At 36.5% G+C, this 23,039-nt stretch overlaps 1 protein-coding gene across 1 annotated transcript; it reads right to left on the bottom strand.

The window, feature by feature from the left end:
• Positions 1–535: 535 nt before the first annotated feature.
• On the bottom strand, positions 536–13,429 carry LOC149777672 (nmrA-like family domain-containing protein 1). Its single transcript, XM_089938720.1, has 4 exons — positions 13,151–13,429; positions 7,291–7,819; positions 6,704–6,897; positions 536–3,103 (listed from the first exon to the last, which is right to left on the bottom strand). The coding sequence occupies exons 2-4, from the start codon at positions 7,811–7,813 to the stop codon at positions 2,909–2,911; spliced, it is 912 nt and encodes a 303-aa protein (XP_089794846.1). The 5' UTR covers positions 7,814–7,819; positions 13,151–13,429; the 3' UTR covers positions 536–2,908.
• Positions 13,430–23,039: the final 9,610 nt, after the last annotated feature.

Here is a 23,039-nt window from a genome sequence, read left to right as displayed (position 1 = left end):
GTGGAAGTACACGCATGCTTGTACGTAAACTCAGTGTATATGTTTGTATATATGTTTTTAAATGTGTGGATATATATATATATATATATATATATATATATATATATATATATATATATATATGGGCCCCGAGTGGCCGAGTGGTCTAAAGCGCTCGATCGCTGCCATCTCACCTCTGTCTGTGTGGGTTCGAGTCTAGGATTCGGCCAATGTGGGTTATGTGAGAAAGCTTGCCAGTAACATCTCGTGGGTCGGTGGTTCTTCCCAGGGTTTTCCCGGGTTCTTCCTCCACCATTAATACTGGCCGCCATGCATAGCCTATCGTGTGCTGAAAAATGGCGTTAAACCCCACAACAACATATTCTGCATTCTGTATAGATCTATTCATAAGGGTATGTTTGCATACACAGGGGAAAGGATGACTGACGAAAACCATGTTAGTAGAATGTAATAATACCCAAATAATATAGATTATATATGTGTATACTTATTCGGTTTGTACTCTCTGTCTCTCAATCTAAAACTTCTTAAACACTTATAATATGTATAGTTTAATCTGGTACTTTTAATCCACTATTATGAATCCTATTTTTCTCTCATAAGTTAGCGGTGAGTCCAAGGCTCCCACCATTAGTGGCACCGTATTTGTCTCGGCAAACAAGCCTTCCAACAGCCTCCCCCCCCCCAAACAAAAAAAAAAAAACAAAAGCAATAAAGCCCCATAATTTTCTGATTTTTTAAAAAGTTTTCAGCAAGTCATCTGACCCCGTAAAAAGGTTAGCCTGAAGTTGTCTCCTTTCTTCATGAAATGTACTTTCACAAAATATATCACGAATAACACACACACACACACACACAGATGCACGCACACAGGAAAATGCGCGAAAGAGGTGGAAAGAAAGGGGAACTGCTTAAATCGCTAGTCTTGGGTAAACATTGTAATTTTTAAAAGGTAGCTAGATGACAGAAAATGTTGATATTTTTGATTCAGTTCGTCAGAGTTCACAACTGTTATTTACATCTTCTTCTCAAAAACCGCCTTACTAAATTGTGCATGATTTTACAGAAAGCATTCGGACAATAAAGCCTCTCAAATTCTTTTTTTTTTTTTTTAAAGTGAGGCAGATACCTCTTTGTATAAGGCCGTCAATAAAGAAAAAAATGTTTGTGCCAACTCTTATAACAAAAACAAAATCCAACATAACTGGACCATGCTTAAAAGATGGCAGCCTGGCAAGATCCATTTCGCCACCAGATAGGGTTAACGCCATTGAAAGAATAAGAAACTGTAAACTAGTACTTCTAATAAATCGCTCCACAGAATGAATGTGATCAAATTTGACAGAGTCTTGCTAGAGGGCTCTCAAAAATATGCAAGTAATGCGGATGAGCCATAAATTATTGCTACCATTATTGTTACTATCAAAAAATAAAATTAAAAAAATAACAAACTTCTAGCTAATTTTTATATAAAAAAAAAACAATTACAGTAAAAACAATCATCAGTATTTGACCTTCATTAGGCACAAAACATCCAGACATGAAGGCCTTTTCAATTTGTACAAATGATGATATCACTAATGGACGCCGTTACTGACAATGGACAAAAGTTTAACCGACCCTCCAAAAATGATCCGTAGAATTTGACTACCTTTGACCAAAATCTTTCTGGCTCTAAGGTCTTTCAAATTTTAAAACTAAATGATGCCTATTCGCTATTAAATATGACCACCATTACTAAAAATACCAAATCTTTTAATGACTTTTCCACCACACCTCCCAACAGAATTTGACCTAATTTTACAGAAAGCACTTTGCATTGAAGGCTTCTATTTTTTTACAGATGGTGCCAGTCTGACACTAAACATAGCTGCTGATACTATAATTAGACGATAAACTTTAATATCTTATTCTGAAAGAAAATCAACGCTTAACATAATTTGACAACATAGGACAGGAAGTGCCCTTGGTTCAAGTTTTTAAAATTCATGTAAATCATTCAGATCTGCCATCCGAGTTGGTCTCCGTTACTAAAAAAGAAGTTCATTTACACAGCGTTATCTTAAAACAAAAAACTCTTAACATATTTTGACCAACTTTGACAGAAAGCGTCCTGTCATAGCTGCGTTTTAACATTTGACAAATGATGCCGATATGGCATCAACTATGAATGAAGGTCCAAAACTTAACATTGAAAACATTTATGATATAGGAATTAACAGGGCTGGTAATTTCTACAGTAAACACCCTACTGACCCAAATATGTGACTAACTGCTCTTTCATTTGACTATTAGAAAGATGTCAACAAGTGAGATCTCAGGCCCACTTGTGCCTCTCGTATTCATGGCATAAACCGGTAGGATTTAGTAGCTCGCATTACACGTTATAAATAAGCGTTGAAACTCGTATATCAGAGGAAGCACAACCGGATGGAACATACAATATATTTCAAGTGAACATTTCAAATATATAATAATAAATAATATACAAAGTGCCTGTGCCTTTTTGTCCATACTCTTTTTACATACCATTATGTTTATTTTAAATTTCCACTACGATGGATGTGTTGATTAGAGATTGTTATCACTTTTTACTCCTTTTTTTAAATGACGCTTAATTACTTGAGGGGAAAACCCTCTCCTCATGTACGAATTTTTTGTTTAATCGGCACAATGTACCTAAGACGACCTATAGTCCTCTCGAGTTTTATTTAGCGAGAGTCAAACCAAGGAAAAAGACCCACGTCTGGTACAGCTGTGAATTCCATGGGTCCCTCATTATGGTCTCCAAGTCAGATTTGTACCAAATATCTACGTGCAGATGAAAGTATCATTATTATCCCTTATCATTATTATCATTATCAGTATCATTATTGCCATTATCCGATACATACTGTCAAAATTAAGTCTATTTGTTGAACTCTTGACGTAGTTTTTCCAAGTTTGCTTGTACCCAGTCACTGAAGGTCTGCATTTTGGGATTGTAATTTTGTTTTGTGTACTGTACATTATATCGCTGGTCCACACGTAGGAAGAAGTCAAACATGTTTGCAAAGTCTTTGGCCCAAGGATATGGTAAACTGCGGTATTCAGTGAGTGTGATCTGAAATAATAATAATAATAATAATAACAATAATAACAATAATAATCTCGTGGAACGTACCACAAAACTGAAACATGAGATTGAGTATATCAGAAAGAATTTTATTGGAAAACTTTGTATTGCAAATCATTTATCGTTTCAAATTGCATGAGAGCAAACATTAAATTCCTTCAGTTCCAATACAGTAACTATCTCTCCAGTAACGACGAAGAGCGAACGTACATTGTACATAATGGGGAAGACAGTATGTTCACTGTACACAATGGGGAAGGCTGTGTACATAAAGAGGAAGACAGTAGGTACAGTGTACATGAAGAGAAATATAGTACGTACACTGTACATAAGGATGAAGAAGTAAATATAGTACGTACACTGTACATTAGGATGAAGAAGTAAATATAGTACGTACACTGTACATAAGGATGAAGAAGTAAATATAGTACGTACACTGTACATAAGGATGAAGAAGTATGTACACTGTTCATAAAGAAGACACTACATACACTACATAAACATGAAGATGTACGTGCACTGTACCTAAAGAGAAAGATAGTAAGTACACTATACATAAAGAGGAAGAAGTACGTACACTGTACATAAAGAAGAAGACAGTACGGACACTGTACATAAAAAGAAAGACAGTACCTACATTGTATATAAAGAGGAAGACAGTATGTACACTGTACACGAAGAGGAAGACAGTACGTACACTGTATATAAAGAGGAAGACGGTATGTACACTGTACATGAAGAGGAAGAAGTATGTACACTATCCACAATGGAGAAGACAGTACAATAACATTTCTATCGAATTTCAAAAGTTGACACTTTTTTATGCCGTTTAAATTATTTGAACTCGATCAAAATTCGCCTTTTTAAACATGAAAACATTCAGCACGTGTAAAGAATTATATAACTTGCCTGTCGGATAATGGACGAATGCTTCACTAACCTACTATATCTTTTAAAATGACATTTCTTCCCTTCAGAAAATATCGCTGTAATTGACTGAAGATTTTTAAGCATTTTGTGAAAGGATCGTAAACATTGGATGAGAAAATGTTGAAGTTACAAGAATTTAAAACTTGCGTTATTTTGTATGTCACTGATCACTTGACCAACTTCCACTATTCAGGCCGAGGTGGCTCATTAGGTCAGTCAACGGCACATTGTAATTATTATTCACCCACTTCCTATGCTAATGCAATAATTTAGATGATCTAGTAAATTTTATACTTACTGGACATTTTCAAGCACTTATTGGTACTGCTAAGCACACGTCCGACCCAAAACGTTTGTTACTACGCAGGGTAGGCCCAGTTGTTTTTTGGCACCCAACGCGAACTATGACCCCCGACAGAGGAAATAAGTATTGACTTCCGTTTAATTTAGCGCCCCTTATGGTGGCGCTCAACAGTTTCGTATTTTGCATTGGGTTAAATTTTTAAAAGCACTTACCACGTTTTCCTCACTAGTTATACCGGCTATTTAAAACTGACCTTGTATATATTATGTATTGTTAAAAGAACTTTTAATTCCCTTTATTTTGCTGTACGATTGATGCGGGTATTTTGGGTTATATATTATACAGCTTGGCCTTACATTAGATGTGCACTTATAAAAATGACTGCTACCTTCGCTTGGTAAATTTCACTTCCTAGACTTCAGAGGTAAATTGTTAAAAAAAAAGAGCCAATACTTTTTTTTTTACATTTTACATATTTGGTAATTTAATCATTACACTTTCAGAAACTGTTACTGTCTAGCCTAGCAAAATTATTTTTTTCCTATTTTAATAACTGCTGAAGATAGTGTATTTTAAACTTATTGAGGCTGAATTTTGGAGCACATGGGAGCAATCATTTTGGTCAGTTGTCTGCTTAGATGATGTACAAATTTCATAAGTACAATATCTAATGAAACTTCAGCCAAAGTACGTGAAAGTAACAAATAGGTATGCCAACATTCTCTCCATTGTGCATGCTGCAAATGCAAACAACTTCACTTTAGACCCGTCACTCCTCAGTCAGAAGTTCATAATATCTGTAGAGCGCCCCCAATAGCATGGTACCCCAGGCAAAAGCCGTTTCTACGTAATATTATGTCACAGCAGACATACCATGACGCAACAACACGTAAAATCATAGACTATCCTTATTTTTTTGTATCATATATTTAAGTGTGAAATAAACAAACTAAATGGCGAAATAATTTTCTTCTTTTTCATTCATATATTTTCACACATGAAATATATATCATTATATTTCTCATACTTCCATGTTATGCTTGATTGTGTGTGCCTACATAAGTTGTGACTGCAGCAACAAAAACGTGCACTCCGTGAGCTAGGACAAATAAATAAAAACTGAACTTCATTTCAGGCTTAATCATTAATTTTACCTGAAGAAATTTGACTCGAAGCCGTTTCTCTCTCTCTCTCTCTCTCTCTCTCTCTCTCTCTCTCTCTCTCTCTCTCTCAAGTTATTTCCCCTTACTTATGATAAACCGCTGCGATGCATTGCTGAATCGGACTTACTTTGTTGTCAAATATGATCAAATAGATTACAAAATATCAACACTGTAATTTATTGCGACATATTATGTAAAACCAAACCTATTGCTCTCTTAATGCACAGTTATGCATATGACAAACCTATGAAGGCCAGGTGAATTTACGAAAAGGGTGTTGTGGGGTTTTGTGCTGACGAGTGAGTTTATTCTTGAAAGGTTTGTTTCTGGAGCAAGTTTCGTATATAATAAAAAAGACAATTTCCTTCTCCTGCGAAAATGCCAGATATATTTAATTTTGTAGTACCAAGAACGATACAATTTAACTCGTATGATTTTACTCCCCTCTAGCACTCAAATACAAAAAGTAACTCTTAATTAGGAACAGATTGCTGTCGACATTTGTGTTTTATTGATGTGAAATAAACTTCGAAAATAGCGGTTTTATTTTTTCCTTTGCAGTCGATCCTTATTGCTGTGTTGTTGTTTCCTGCTTGGATTTTGCCTGTCAGCCTGAACTGAAAGCTAGGTGTATGACATTCGCAATTATACTGCGACATTTCCAATCAGAACAATGGTTACATGAGACATACATAATGTCCGTAGACTCAAAGTCTGAAGACCACGTGTGATCGATTCTATTGCTACCAACAGTGAATGGAGTGACAACAGATTCGACCATTCTTAGGTCTTTGACGATGATGTTGACTATACATCTCATTCTCGCAGACTACATCGGGCGTACTAGGTTCGATCACTTGTCCAGGTGCAGACCGATAAAATCACGTAACGTCTTACTGTGTGTTTATGATCGATTCAGTGAAAAATGTAATGCAAATCAATTTAAATACAATTTAATATTAACAAATCGAGGTATATAAATAAATTATTATCTGTAGTTCTGAGTATTATGATTTTGTCCAAAATAAATGGGGTTCGCAAGCTCGCTCCATTTTACTTTGGTCTCGCACAAAATATGCAACAGTACAAACACAGCGGTCTATAAATATCTGTTGAATATTGTGTTCTGGAATACAATATTAACGTGTTGTGATAACCTGCTGTAAAATCTTCGAAGAAAATGATACTTACCTGTCTGTCTTTGAAATTCATCGGGGCAAGGTAGCGAGACAACGTTGCTGCCATTTCTTTTATGGTGATTTTGTCTCCGGCAACACTCAGCGTCTTGTTCAAGAATTTATCCTTGTTCTTGAACACAAGTTTGGCTATTTCTCCAATGTCTTCTACACAGACCATATCTAGAGGGGTAGTGCCAACTGGAATAGCTATTTGTTGAAGAAAACAAAGTAATTAAATTTCCATACATGTAAAGGAGAATCGATACTCAAAACAACATGATACCATCAAAGGCATACACTTCATCTTACGGTTTACACTAACACTTGTTTACCAGGATCAATATGTTCAAGACGGCAACGATTATGACACACACACACACACACACGTATATATATATATATATATATATATATATATATATATATATATATATATATATATATATATATATATATATATATCAGGTTGTTACCAGTGGTTCCAAAGTTACCCAGTCTGACATCAGTTTATCCATTTGTGTCTGAGGCAGTTGCAATTAATACGCTAGAAAACATGAGAGAGAGAGAGAGAGAGAGAGAGAGAGAGAGATTTTTACATACCTAGTCTGAAACTTTTGTTGTCAATTTTCTCGGGTTTCAGGTAGTCGAATAAATTTTCATAATAACACGGGACTAGAATGTAAGTCATTGGCAAATTTTCCTCCATAAAATATTCTTGAATTTGAGCCTTGGCAACGAAATGTCTGGCTGCAATGCCTATAATGTTCAACGTATTCAGCTGTGTTGCATACAAAACATGTTTGACGCCAGCGGCAGCGCATGCTTTTGCCAAATTTCGTCCGATTTTTAATTCTTCGTCCATGCAATCTGCATTAGAAAAATCAGTGTACGTCACTACAAAGCATGCGTCTGCTCCAGTCAGTGTCTCTTTTATGCTTGTGACGTCATTGAAATTGCATGTCAAAACCTCTGCACCACATGATGTAAGATTCTGTACTTTATCACAATGAGAATCTCCTCTGGTAACCGCACGTACTTTGAAATTTGGATCACGTGCTAGTGCACGCACGACAGCTCCACCCTGGTGACCAGTTGCACCAAAAACTGTCACAACCTTTGCCATCGGTATCTGTTAGAAAATGAAGTCTAGTAAACAATTGTACTGAAACAATATACATGTATTACGGATTTTCTTCCTAAAAGAAGAACGCTGTGCTATCAAGAAATACAATTCCACAATGTATCTAATAAATATTATAAGGCTAGATAGGTGGCAATCAAACTGAAAACGAATTTAAACTGCATTTTACAGTGAAATTTTGTCCAGGCGCGTTTGGGACCTTTGTCAATTATTTTAAAATTTCATCTAACAAAGAATAAAATCTGCCAAATATGTTTATAACCAAAGACACGGGGCATAACATTTAATCGCAGCGAATTGTACGTGTGTGTGTGTGTGTGTTTGTGTGTGTGTGTGTGTGTGTGTTGGTTGATCGTCATTCGAGTTCAATGATGGTTATGAAATCAGTAAATGATCTGGGTTTTCGTTTGATTTGTTCTCTAAACTGGCTTTGGCACACTGGACAGGAGATGCTGTTTGGAGTTTCTTGGCCAATATAGGACGTTTCGCAGTTCCGAGATTTAGGCTGATCACGCTTCTACACTACATCTGCAATTCTCCTCAGCTCATAGTCTGTAGCTCCAACATGGACGAGACTGTGTCAGGTGGGGCGATCATTTTAAAGATCTTCCCAAGACGCAGGGTCAACGTTGAAGCGTTTCAAGGTTGGCTTGAAGAGGTCTTTGAAGTGTTTCTTCTGACCTCCCTTTGATTGCTTTTGTCTCCTTCAGCTCGCCATAGAAGATCACTGTAGTCGTTCGTCTGTCGTGGCCTGCCTAACTCATATTTGGGTTCGTAAGCAGAGTGTGGATGCTTGGAATGACTGACAGCATGCAAAGTTCAGTGTGCGGGACCTTTTCCTGCCATTTTATTTTCATCAATTTTTTCGTGCTGCCCAAGGAAAAATGGTTAATTTTCTTGGCATGGCGTATGTACAGCGTCTACGTTTCACATGCATGCAACATGGTCGGCAGTACTGGAACTTTGTAGACCTTCAGTTTTGTTTGCAGACTGAAATATCTGCGCTTCTTCTATACATTTGCGAGTGGCCTGCAAAAGACCATACTTCTTTGGCACTTCTAGCATTGGATTCGTCATCGATGTTGACTGCACGTGACTGTGTACTACGGAGGTAAGTGAACTTGTCCGATGCCATTGGTGACTGTACGTGACTGTGTACTACCGAGGTAAGTGAACTAGTCCGATACCATTGGTGACTGGACGTGGTTCAGATGATTCATGTTTGTTAACGATACCAATGATCATGCCATAATGGAATCGCCGAAACAATACGACGAATTTCTCTGGATAACTAAACAGTACCACGATCTTTAAGAGGCCTTCACTACTGACAAACACTATGTTTGTGGACTCTCGTCTTTTCCTGAAGCTGCGCTGACTTTAGACAGAAGTCCTTGATCGACGTGATGCACAAGGCTATTAAACAGAGGTCTGGCGATGCATGCTGCCGGCTATTGACAGCAAGGAGGTGCCCCGATGGTTGCTGCAGGATTGTTTATAGTCTTTCTGTTTGCCCGAATGGACGATGGGTGCATTCTTGAAACTTCTGGGGTATAGTTTCTTGAGTCCACATTAACTGGAAGAGATCTGTTAGTTTCTGTACCATGAGCCTCCGACTTTGTAGACTTCTGCTGGTAACGCATCTGTCAATGGTGCTTTGCCATTTGTCAGCATGTCAAGTGATAGTTGTCAGTTTCAGCCAGCGTTGGAGGATCCGCAAAAGATACGTTGGTTTCCATTTGGAGCAGTCGATCAGTTGCCTCCTCATTTTGGGGCAGTCGATCAGTTTCCTCCTCATTTTGGGATAGTCTATCCATAGCCTCCGCACTGATCGATGACTGTTAAGGATGTTGATGAAGTGTTCTACCCATCTTTGCTATATCCGTTCTTTGATAGTTAGCAGTGTTATGTCATCTGCACTCGGCATTGGAGATGTTACCTATGGCTGCAACCCGTAGATTATCATCAGAGTAGAGGTGTGGAGTATTACAGGTGTAACCGTATACCGGTTTAACGCGGTATTTTTACTGGTGGTGCCTACCATAGTACATTTTCACTGTACTGGTACGTCGGAAACTTCCGTCAGTATGGATTTGGACGGAAATTCCCGAGGAAGGTTGTTACGTCTTTAATATTAACAGTGTGTTTTCATTATTCGTGACAAAGTAGTTCAAAAACTTTACAAAAGGGTATTATCTGTCACAAAATAGTGTGAATTTTACAAATATAATCATATGTATGATCCTTCAATCACATAACTTGACACGTATCATGCCCACAAGGTGGTCAAACGAAATGTAGTGGAACATATTTGGGCCCAATCGAACATTCGGATTAAAAAAGACAACAACAGCAACAAACAAAATCACATGTCATATTTTAGTTATTTACTAACGTATGTGAATGTGTAAAGTATATGTATTCCGTTTTAAGACTAAAATCGTAGCGCGCTTTTCTGTTTGAAATTCACGTGATTTCTTAATTCCGCTAAATATTGTATCGTTTATTGAATAAATGTGGTATTATTGTTTGCTGGCCCTGTCTGGTAATTTTTTGGCCCTGATATTGGCATCCCACCCAAAGTTTCCCTGCCTACTATATCAACAGCGTTTCAGTAATAGCACTTCCTAATTTTTCAATAAGCTTTAAATGTCAGCATGATGTCTTTCACAGTATCAGCTATTATGCAATAATTGTCCCACTTTAGTTACAGTTTTTAGAACTTTTACAACAATTAGCATACACGTACCTAATTCATCTATAATTTGCTGGCCATTTAAATTTTTTTCGGGGAGGGGGGATTTTCTATTGAGCTGAAACATTTTCTTTTCTTTTATCTTAAGATAATTTATGTTTTTTCCAAATACTATCATATATATAATGTGGTGTTATTTTGTCCTAATAATATCATGCATATAATGTGGTGTTATTTTGTCCTAATAATATCTTGTATATAATGTGGTGTTATTTTGTCCTAATAATATCATGGATATAATGTGGTGTTATTTTGTCCTAATAATATCTTGTATATAATGTGGTGTTAATTTGTCCTAATAATATCATGGATATAATGTGGTGTTATTTTGTCATAATAATATCATGGATATAATGTGGTGTTATTTTGTCATAAAAATATCATGGATATAATGTGGTGTTATTTTGTCCTAATAATATCATGGATATAATGTGGTGTTATTTTGTCCTAATAATATCATGGATATAATGTGGTGTTATTTTGTCCTAATAATATCATGGATATAATGTGGTGTTATTTTGTCTTAATAATATCATGGATATAATGTGGTGTTTTTTTTGCTATATATCAGAGCCAGAGTTTTTTCCCAGCTATTAGCAGACATAAAATAAACCAATATGTGTCAGGTTCCAGATCCAGAACATTGAACTGTTAGTCCCTAATATAACTGCGTTAGATTGTGGTACGTATGTACATTCAGAAATACCCCGTTATACCGGGTACGCAACTGTTCGCGGTACCCAGCTTTTCTACTGAGATATAGAAGTTATTTTTATTGCGTAGGGCTGAATCTCGTTTGCTTTGTTGCTCATTCATTAGTCTTGCAACTCTCAGAGTCTGCGTTGGACAGTCTTCTTGACGTTGTTGAATGAAGCCTTCTTAGACGACGTGTTCTAATTTTTTTTTTTTTTTTGAGCCAATGTTTCTCGCTCACTACTCTCCGTGTTGCAGCATCGTTCTCGTCAAGCCAATAATGAAGTTTGCTTATGGTGGAAATTAGGGTTTTAGGATGGAGATCAGTACACAGTCTTTGAAGTTTTCCTTGACATTCTCGGAATTCGCAGCAGTTGTTTCTAGCTGGCTGAACAATTTTTTGGCAAAGTCTGTTTCACATTCCTGTCTTAATTTGGAGACATTGAACTTTATGGGCTGTTTTTTGTTTAGTGTAGCTTTATGGGCTGTTTCTGCTTAGTGTAGCTTTATTGGCTGTTTTTGTTGTTGTTGCCTAGTGTAGCTTTATGGGCTGTTATTTTCTTAGTGTAGTTTTATGGGCTCTTTTTGTTTAGTGTAGCTGTCCATTCCGGGCAATGTTGTGATTTTAGCTTAGCACAGGCCTTTACCCAGTCTCAAGGAAATGTGAATTAATCATATACATTTGAGAAAGTCTTGAATATAACTAAATTGAATGAGTACGAGAGATCTTAGAGGTCTTAAATTTAATTAGGATTAACTGGAAGAAGGTTTACGTCTTTAAATGTGAAAGGTTAAAAAAGAGAATGATGCCTTTATTTCCATGAAATTGAGATAACGTTTAGCAAATACAAACAAAATTACTAATACTAATATAAATACAAATACTAACTCCTGCACGACTCATGGTCTTTAATCTCTTTCATTACAAATCTGGAATTCATGCTCGCATTCCAAGGATTAATCATTCTCTCTTTACCGTAACATATCAGCTGTTACATTTACATTATTATTGTAGTCCCAGCTGATTAACACAAGATTCGGGAATTGCAGTCAGGTAATGCACATGCACACATATTCGCATCTGGAAGTACTCATTTACATATTGTATTAGCGTATTTGCAACTTCTTCCCCATTGACAGCTTTAGAAAATAACAAGAATTTTGTATATATATATATATATATATATATATATATATATATATATATATATATATATATATATATCGTTTACATATTCGCAATTAATAATAATAATAATAATAATAATAATAACAGCAATAATAATGACAATAATTATAATAATAACACTTATCCTAATGCGCGATATTTTTCTCGAAATGTCGCGTTTCACGTTACAATGAAGTCGATATTTTTCTCGAAATGTCGCGTTTCACGTTACAATGAAATCGATATTTTTTTTCGAAATGTCGCGTTTAACGTTACAAAGAAATCGGTATTTTTTCTCGAAATGCCGCGTTTCAAGTTACTATGAGATCGAGACTCACTACTCCAGTTTTATGCCACATTTTTGCCCAGGACATCAGGCTGTGCAAGCCGTTTTAATCAAGTGACATATTTCGTTTCTTTCATTGATATTGTAGTGGTAAAATATTTAATAAAACATACACTATCCAATAAGCTCTCAATGGTGACAGAAGCATGAAAGAACTTAAAACATACCCATACTTGACTGGCCAATTTTACATTGAACAGATTGAAGTACAGGTAGCACTAACTAATTTCCTGCTTGTAAAATGTATCTCTGAAGAGGCGAAGTAAATATGATACAGGTGTTAATTACCATTTAAGGATATACAGATGATATCGGCCATAACCTAGATCCCTGAGATAAAGATTGAACAAAACATACCTGTGTTAAATAATGTCCGGATACTGACGAACCGTTTCACACCTAAAGCATAGGAACAATGCACAGGTACCCTGTCCTCGCCACAAGCGTGCATAGCAACCATCAAGTGCGCATGTCGACTTTTGGCTGTGCATGATAAACATTTAAATTCACCTGTATTGTTGCCTTGCCATTGATTGAATTATCGGCCGCTTGAATAGCGTTGACATTATCGGGTGTAACGTAGCTAAAAGGTTATAGTGTTACCGTATGTATCGTGTTAAAAGAAATACAACAAATGAATTGTCTCGAGTTCGTTTGTCCTCGTCCACTTAATCGTATGAGTATCTGAACATATGTACGTCTATATTTGTATATCTTTTCTATTTGCCTGCACGTGATTGTTTGTCTGTCTGTCTCACTGCTGTTTTGACGTTTGTCGTGTTTATCAAACAATTTTCCAGGTGTAGGCATATAGCACCAAAAAAAGGACGATATGGAAGAATATTTTGATTTTATGTTTAGATTTTACGCCATTTTTAGCACATGAGAGGCCATATATGGCGGCCAGTATTATTAGAGGAGGATGAGCCAAGAAACACACTCGGAGAAAACCACCGACCCACCGGAAACTACTTCTCATATATCGACGCTGAGCAAAGCCCTGACTGGAGCCTATGCGGACGGACGTGAAATGTGATTCACGGTAACGGCAAGCGTGCGTCTTAAATCGCCCGTAATCCCTCCCCGATATGGCAGAAGAAGACGAATTTTGATGGCGTTGCTAAAATATAAGATTAGTAGGAGCTAAAAGAAGAGGAGAAAGAAGCCTCGCTTCCATGTTTCATTCGCAGCGAATCTCGTTTTGTTGATGATGATTATTATTATTATTATTATTATTATTATTTCCTACTTTTCATATCTGTGAGGTGAACTCATCTTTATTTGGGCTGACATTTACTCGTTTGTTTTCAATTTATCACATACTATTATTTCCAAAAAATATAGGAGTACGCTGATTCATTTTGAGGCTATATGGCAAAGGGGGGGGGGGGAGGGGCAAGCTTGAGATTAAAATTAGGCAAACTTAGATAAAAATGTATTAAAACCACGAAAATCCCTTTTTTTGAGAAAAGTAAATTTTCTAGATGTATTTAAACCCTACTGATAAGAAAAACCTTTTAAAAGTATATAATATATCGAACAGAGGGTAATCAGCAAAAGTATTTTACATTTTCGTGCAGCCTACCAACAGTTGGCGCGTAATGGGGATAGTGGTGGGTGGGGTGGGATGGAGATGACAATTACTCACAGGCGTCAAGTGAACGGGGTGGGGCAAAGTCGGGAACTTTTTGTTTTCTTTGCAGATGACAATTTATAGTATTTTTCACCATAACCTTAGTGAAGCTGGGACGATTTCTTACTCAACTTATATTTTGGAGGGGGAGGAAGGAGGTTGGCACCTGACAGACAAGCTGTTCTTTGTAGCAAGGTAAGGGCGCCACTAACGAACATTGCCCACATTCCCTCAGTAGGGGTGCCACTAAATAACATTGCCCTCATCCCCTAGGTAGCGACGCACTAAACAACATTGCCCCGGGCGCTTCAAAACACTCGCGCACTCGCGCCGCCACTGTGTAACAATGCGTCTGTATTCTCCTATGGCATTTGCGTCAACACCAACGGCTTTAAAACACCTTTTTTCATGGAGTTTCTTTTTTCTTTTTTTTTTTTTTTTGTCCAAGGAGATGCTATGTATTCTAATATTTTATGGCAAAGAAATAAAGTCGAGTCGAACGTTACATGGGCCAGACCCGTCCCATGCCACTATTCCTTAAAACTGAAGCATTCAAAATGCCAGTTAACCTTACACAGGCTAGCCCCGTACTACACCATTGTTACTTAAAACTGAAATATTTCAAATGCCAGTTAACCTTACACAGGCTAGCCCCGTACTACACCATTGTTACTTAAAACTGAAACATTTCAAATGCCAGTTAACCTTACACAGGCTAGCCCCATACTACACCATTGTTACTTAAAACTGAAACATTTCAAATGCCAGTTAACCTTACACAGGCTAGCCCCGTACTACACCATTGTTACTTAAAATTGAAACATTTCAAATGCCAATTAACCTTACACAGGCTAGCCCCCGTACTATACCAATATTAATTAAAACTGAAACATTTCAAATGCCAATTAACCTAACACGGGCTATCCCCGTACTACACCACTGTTACTTAAGTCTGAAACATTTCAAATGCCAATTAACCTAACACGGGCTAGCCCCGTACTACACCATTGTTACTTAAGTCTGAAACATTTCAAATGCCAATTAACCTTACACGGGCTAGCCCCGTACTACACCATTATTAATTAAAACTGAAACATTTCAAATGCCAATTAACCTTACACAGGCTAGTCCCGTACTACACCATTGTTACTTAAAACTGAAACATTTCAAATGCCAATTAACCTTACACAGGCTAGCCCGTACTACACCAATACTAATTACCACTGAAAAATTCGAAATGCCAAAATGAAGGTATTCAAGCAGACATATTTAAAGTACTGTATTATATTTTACACTAAATATGTCCATTCCTTAAATATCCCCCTCCTCGAAATGAATGAATGGACTATCTGCCCGTGTCAGTATGCTGCAACAGCATAGTGTATATATATGATGTAAACTTAACACCTATCTGCTTGATGTAATAAATAATACATATCATTAGACACGAGAGTTAACAGTAATTCCTAGGCATATTTATCTCTAGATTATTTATTCAAGCTCACAAAGATAAATTGCAGCACAGGTATAAACAAACGTGGACTTCACAGATGAAGTATATTTTTTTTTAAAGAGAAGCACAGGTAAGATAGAATTAAAATACCTAAACATATTTGCTTCTATTTGTTAAAAAAAGAAAACAAGATGCTGATTTGACATTATGAGAATAAGTTCTCATCGCTTATATGTTGAACTAATAGGCTACCATCGCATATATGTTGAAGTAGTAAAACACAATACTCACATCGCTTATATCTTGAAGTAGTAAGACACAAAAGACTCACATCGTTTATATCTTGAAGTAGTAAGACACAAAAGACTCACATCGTTTATATGTCGAACTAATAGGCTACCATCGCTTATATCTTGAAGTAGTAAAACACAAGAGACTCATATCGCTTATTTGTCGAAGTGGTAAGACACAAGAGACATCGCGTGTATGTTGAAGTAGTATAACACAAGAGATTCACATCGCTTATGTGTTGAATTAGTAAAACACAAGAGACTTACATCGCTTATATGTTAAGTGGTAAGACACAAGACTCACATCGCTTATATGTTGAAGTAGTAACACACAAGAGACTCACATCGCTTATATGTTAAGCAGTAAGACACAAGAGACTCACATCGCTTATATGTTGAAGTAGTAAAACAAGAGACTCACATCGCTTATATGTTAAGCAGTAAGACACAAGAGACTCACATCGCTTATATGTTGAAGTAGTAAAACACAAGAGACTCACAACGCTTATATGTAAAGTGGTAAGACAAGAGACTCACATCGCTTATGTGTTGAAGTAGTAAAACACAAGAGATTCACATCTCTTATATGTTAAGCAGTAAGACACAAGAGACTCACATCGCTTATATGCTAAGTGGTCAGACACAAGAGACTCACATCGCTTATATGTTGAAGTAGTAAAACACAAGAGACTCGCATCGCTTATATGTTAAGCAGTAAGACACAAGAGACTCATATCGTTTATATGTCGAACTAATAGGCTACCATCGCTTATATGTTGAAGTAGTAAAACACAAGAGACTCACATCGCTTATATGTTAAACAGTAAGACACAAGAGACTCACATCGCTTATGTATTGAAGTAGTAAAACACAAGAGACTCGGATCGCTTATATGTTAATTGGTAAGACACAAGGGACTCACATCGCTTATATGTTAAGCAGTAAGACACAAGAGGGTCACGTCGCTTATACATCGAACTAGCAAAATACCATTCACTCGAGTAAATTTAGATGTGCTTCAGTTTTTTTCGTTGCAAAGATAATATAGAACACACACACACACACACACACACACACACACACACAGAGAGTTTCTCTTTAGAAAAGAGGATGGTATTACGACATGTCTAATTTCTAATATCATGTCGTTTTTTCAGTTTCTTAATCTGGATTTGGATATTTAATAAAAAGACAAATCATACGGCTATTTTTCCTCATAGCGCGATCATGCTTCAGTTATCGTGTACTTTTTACAACCTTCTACTGCTCCGGTGGCCTAGTGGTTAGATCGACCGCCTCGGATGCGGGAGGTTGTCTGTTCGATCTCCGGTCAAGTCATACCAAAGACTTACAAAAATGGTACTAACAGCTGCCTTGCTTGGCGCTCAGCATTAAGAGGTTAGTGTTAGGACTGGTCGGCCTGGTGTCAGAATAATGTGACTGGGTGGGACATCATGCTACATGTATGCGACATGATGCCCCAGTGCTAGGCATCACTATAAACTGTCACACTGCAGATATCGTAGCGATATGACTGAAAAATTGTTAAAGCCACGGTAAAAATCCAAATCACACACACACACACACACACACACACACACACACACACTCTTTTTATCTATTGCCTCACGGCGCGGTAATCATACCACTTTCTTTGATCTATTGCCTCACGCACGGTAACCATTGCTCTTCCTTTGATCTGTTGCCTCACAGCACGGTAACCATTGCACTTCCTTTGATCTATTGCCTAACGGGACGGTAACCATTGGTCTTCCTTTGATCTGTTTCATGACGGTACGGCAACCATTGCTCTTCCATTAACGGCAGGGCTTAATGAACCAATAGTAACATCGTTTGCATACGAAAGAGGTGCTGATGACATTTATGAGCTCAGAGATTTTCTGTTTATCCTAGTATGTTTGTGCCAGGTTACAATGTCGCTTCGAAATTATTTGACTTTTACAGGTTTATTATCTTTATTGATTTGTTTAGTATATTGTTGAGTGTCTTCTTACAGTTTATTAATTCCAGAGGCGGAAGAATATCGTTTAGATGGATCGTCAACGAGTAGCCCAAGCCATAGGACTGTTATATATAGCAAGCTCCTACATTTCAAACGTGTGTTGGGCGTAATTTTAACCATTGAACTGTTGGAAAACGTGCTCTAGGAAACGTAGAGGTTGTTTCGCAGCAACTTTTAGCACCCACCCCACCCCAACTCCATTTCCCCTAGTACGCCCTGACATCTTTTGAAGTTGTATGTCTTAATACTGTCAGATAGAAAGATCACACTTTGGGTTTAATACGGTTTCTCATGCTCAAGTGTTCATTTACGTTACAAAGCCATAGACAGCTTTGCAAATTGTCGCAGTGTGTATAATACAAACTACTTAACAGCTCTTGGCGAAGTCTTCTGTACACTGTATACTGAATTCCTTTATTTACTTGGATTTAAATGCTGTCTTAGAAAGCACTTAAGAAAAATACTTTTCTGTGTGTACAAATATTTGATTGAATGCAAGTCAGATCAAATCCATGTACCGTATTTAGAGACCGACCTTTTACAATTTGGTTAGCGTGTGTGTGTGTGTGTGTGAGAGAGAGAGAGAGAGAGACAGAGTGAGAGAGAGAGAGTGTGTGTGTGTGTGTGTGTGTGTGTGTGTGTGTGTGATACGGGGGGGGGGGGGGCAAAGAGAGAGTGCATAGAGAATGGGGATTTTATTTTTTTTTTAAATCCAGCACCAACAGTAATTTAAAAAATATTTTTTGCTCTGATTTGCAGAAACAAAACAGCTCACTATATCCCTTATATTAGCTGAAGAAAAAAAAGGGAACAGAAGAACCCTTTCCAATTTCAGCCTGATTATAAATATGAACAGGAGAACCAGATCTAGAAAATGTTGTTTCGCGTTCATTTTGGAGGGATGGGGGCTGTGAACCCCTCCCCCTGCAGAAGAAACAGTTCTGCCTGCCTATATTTAGATCTCGACTGCTTGCAATAAGACGATCGGTATAAACAGATAAATGCAGGATTTAAAACTGATATCGATTCATTCCATTTTCAATGTGCACATCTAAACTCCCGAATTCTAACAAATCTAAATTTTCATTCCCCAGTCATTAATCTTTAAGCTATGTAAATCTGGCAATGTTTAAGTACTCGTTTATTTGTTTCTTTACCTAGCAAGGTACTTATCCATAACGCTGTACGTAATGACCCATACTTGGATAATTTTGTAAAAGCACTTGACAAAAGTCTGGTAAAATGAGAAAACCTAATTACCACTGGTGACCTAAATTTTGGTATGCTAGACGTTCCAAATCTCGCCCCCTCTCTCTCTCTCTCTCGTTATTTATGTGATATTTTATATCTTGCATGCCTAATAAGAGAACATACATGAAGAATGGATGTAATCCATCTTGTGTTGATCTCAATATTTAAAAATAAACAAAGCTAATGTAATAATACCTTCAAAGTGTATACTGGAATTAGTGATTTTCATAATATGGTTTTTACTCAGGCAAAAGACACTGGGCATTCTGCGAGTAGAATTTTTTTAAATTTTTGTTTCGTTTAGATCATGCAAAGCCAGGGAAAACTATATATAGCAGTGTGTCATGTTACTATAGAAAACTATAGAAAGCAGTGTCATGTTACTATAGAACACTATATAAAGCAGTGTGTAATGTTTCTATAGAAAACTGTAGAAAGCAGTGTGTCATATTACTATAGAAAACTATAGAAAGCATTGTGTCATGTTACTATAGAAAACTATAGAAAGCAGTGCGTCATGTTACTATAGAAAACTATAGAAAGCAGTGTGTAATGTTACTATAGAAAACTATTGAAGCAGTGTAATGTTACGACTCTAGATCTTAATCATTGCGGCAGAAAGAAAGAGAAAGCAAGAAGTGTATTAAAAATCAACAACTAATTTATTCCCCTATAATACCAATGATTTTTGTGAAAGACACAGCAAAAGTAAAGAATGTTCCGAATGAAATACAAGTCTCGTATGTCCTAATGTACCACAATGATATAATCCAGAATGTCCTTGAATGAGTTTTCATTAGTCCCAAAGTAGTGTTTTAGGCAAAAACGTCAACAAGTACTTTGCAATTCCAATGAATAATTTAAATAAATAATTCCTCTCCAATTTTATCTGAACACAACTATAAACTCTGGTTATAGATTCCCAAAGGTTGATATTAAACAGGAATGAATAATTGTTTATCAGTCCTTAAAAAACATATTTCACTTGACCCATGTCACAGTAGAGTGTTCCGGAAAAGTTAATTATTCTAATGGGAAATTGCACCAAATAGTAAACAAGTTAGCTTACAGAACCTTCTAAACTAGTAAACAAGGTATGGCCTTGAAATAAAATTATTTTATACATCTTGTTTACTTCTTAGACGAATGACATAAATCAGATAGGCACAATCCTAAATCATGGACAAAAATTAAGCACGCAATATAGATATACATAACAGTGAACACATTTTAGAATACGTCTCTTGGAACATTCTTTTTTTAATGTTCTGGGGTGAAGAAGTGTAAAAATGATAAGCAGTTTAAATTCTAGAACAAAAAGAACCTACTAAGGGGATCAAATCAATCTGGTAACAGCTGGGAACCTGTCCTTGTTGGCCATGTTACACATCTAATTAACAAAACTTTACAGACAACGTTTTTTTTTAATGATCGTCTGAAGGAAGCTCCAGTAGTTCCGACTGAAAAGAAATTCAGTATGACGCATGTACTTACCATAAGCAGTGCTGTCATAAACTGTGAAGAAATAGTTAAACCGCAAGGAAATGACATTGATTACCAACTGCAATTCGACTCACATGTACAAAATTCTTTGCAGGAAAGCTTCAAGGTATCAATCTGTCTTGCAAGACATTGGTCAGAAGTTAACTAGACTCAACAAACTGACAGTCGTGCATACATTTATCCTATCCTATTCCCACTTCTGTCTCTCAGCCTGGGAGTGGCCGAGTGGTCTAAAGCGCTCTCCGTTACGGATCACTGCCATCTCACCTCTGTCTGCGTGGGTTCGAGTCCAGGATTCGGCCAATGTGGGTATGTGAGAAAGCTTGCCAGTAGCTTCTCGTGGGTCGGTGGTTCTTCCCGGAGTTTTCCCATTAATACTGTCCGCCATGTATAGCCTATCGTGTGCTGAAAAATGGCGTTAAACCCTACAACAACAACAACAAACTCTCAGCCTGGCGTTTCTGCAGTGATACGAACACTACTGAACTTGAACAAATTCAAGATGTGATGTGATTGTGATTGATGACTATTGATGTGATTGTGATTGATGACTATTGATGTGATTGTGATTGATGACTATTGATGTTTTGTGATTGATGACTACTGATATGATTGTGATTGATGACAATTGTTGTGTTGTGATTGATGACTATTGATGTGATTGTGATTGATGACTATACAAGCAGTTATCATAAATTCTTACGCAAGGCAAAAGTAACAACCTGTGGTCACATGTCTTGCAAATCATATTTATTTTATCTCTTTATTGTTTTCTTTTCTGTTATATGAAGGGTGATGATTAAATGACTGAAAAGATCAATTAGAGTTGTAGACTGCGTTCGTTCCATGACTCAGTCTGAATGTAAGTTTGCTAGAAAACTTAGAGATACTGAAACATTTTAACCGTATGAAACCTAATTTATTCGTGGATCTACATTTATTCGCATACACACATGTATATCCCGTCGTATCAAATCATATGCTAATTCAGACATCAAGTGATGAATGTCGGTACGCAAAAATGCGATTTCTTACTTAAAGCTTGAAACTTTAGGTGATATACACGACTATGACGTGAAAATAAAATTAATGTTATGGAACATCTTAAAGAATTTTAGGAATGTTTGGTTGAAACACTATATTTGTGACGTAGTATACTATTAAAACGCACCTGGTGAAAGGTTTAAAATATCAGGTGTTAAACTTGATTTCCTAATTGTCTGTAAAGTGAGGAATCATCATGACATTGCAGACAAATGCTAATCGTGAATGAATCCGACCACTAATTCATTTTCCAATTAAATAATGTTAACATATTTTTTTTTTAATTGTTAAAATATTTAATGAATTATATTGGCAAACACACAGCAGGGTTTTATTTCTTACAGTTATATTTATTTTTTCAGCCTTGAAAAATAGGTGCTTGGAAGCATTATGTTTTAGTCTAGTGCAACTAAACAGGAGGACTAATTAGTTTTCACACAATAACACAGCCTCGTACCCAAAAGTCCATGTGCTACTTTGTTGGAAGAAATTAATATTTTGTCTCCAGTTATAGTACATAGATTGAAATTAATGAAATATATAATGGAAGAAAACTGAATACATTTACAAGTGAATGGATGCATCTTATTACATTTACAAGTGAATGGATGCATCTTATTACATTTACAAGTGAATGGATGCATCTTATTACATTTACAAGTCAATGGATGCATCTTATTAACATTTACAAGTCAATGGATGCACCTTATTACATTTACAAGTCAATGGATGCATCTTATTACATTTACAAGTCAATGGATGCATCTTATTACATTTACAAGTCAATGGATGCATCTTATTACATTTACAAGTCAATGGATGCATCTTATTACATTTACAAGTCAATGGATGCATTTTATTACATTTAGTGCTATATGTTTTACTCTTCTGCCAGCACACTGGTTATCTGGCTGTACAATAAGTAACAGTCGATACCTGAGTTATATCTGGATGAAAAAGATAGAGGATTCGTAAGACCACGCCAAAATGTTTCATTGAATACCAAATTATAATAACCTCCATGGACGCGCAATGTCTCAACATTAACA

This window comes from Sinohyriopsis cumingii, chromosome 17 (assembly GCF_028554795.1).
Source record: "Sinohyriopsis cumingii isolate HCF-2022 chromosome 17, ASM2855479v2, whole genome shotgun sequence".
Taxonomy (NCBI): Eukaryota; Metazoa; Mollusca; class Bivalvia; order Unionida; family Unionidae; genus Sinohyriopsis; species Sinohyriopsis cumingii.
This window is presented reverse-complemented; position numbering and strand designations above follow the sequence as displayed.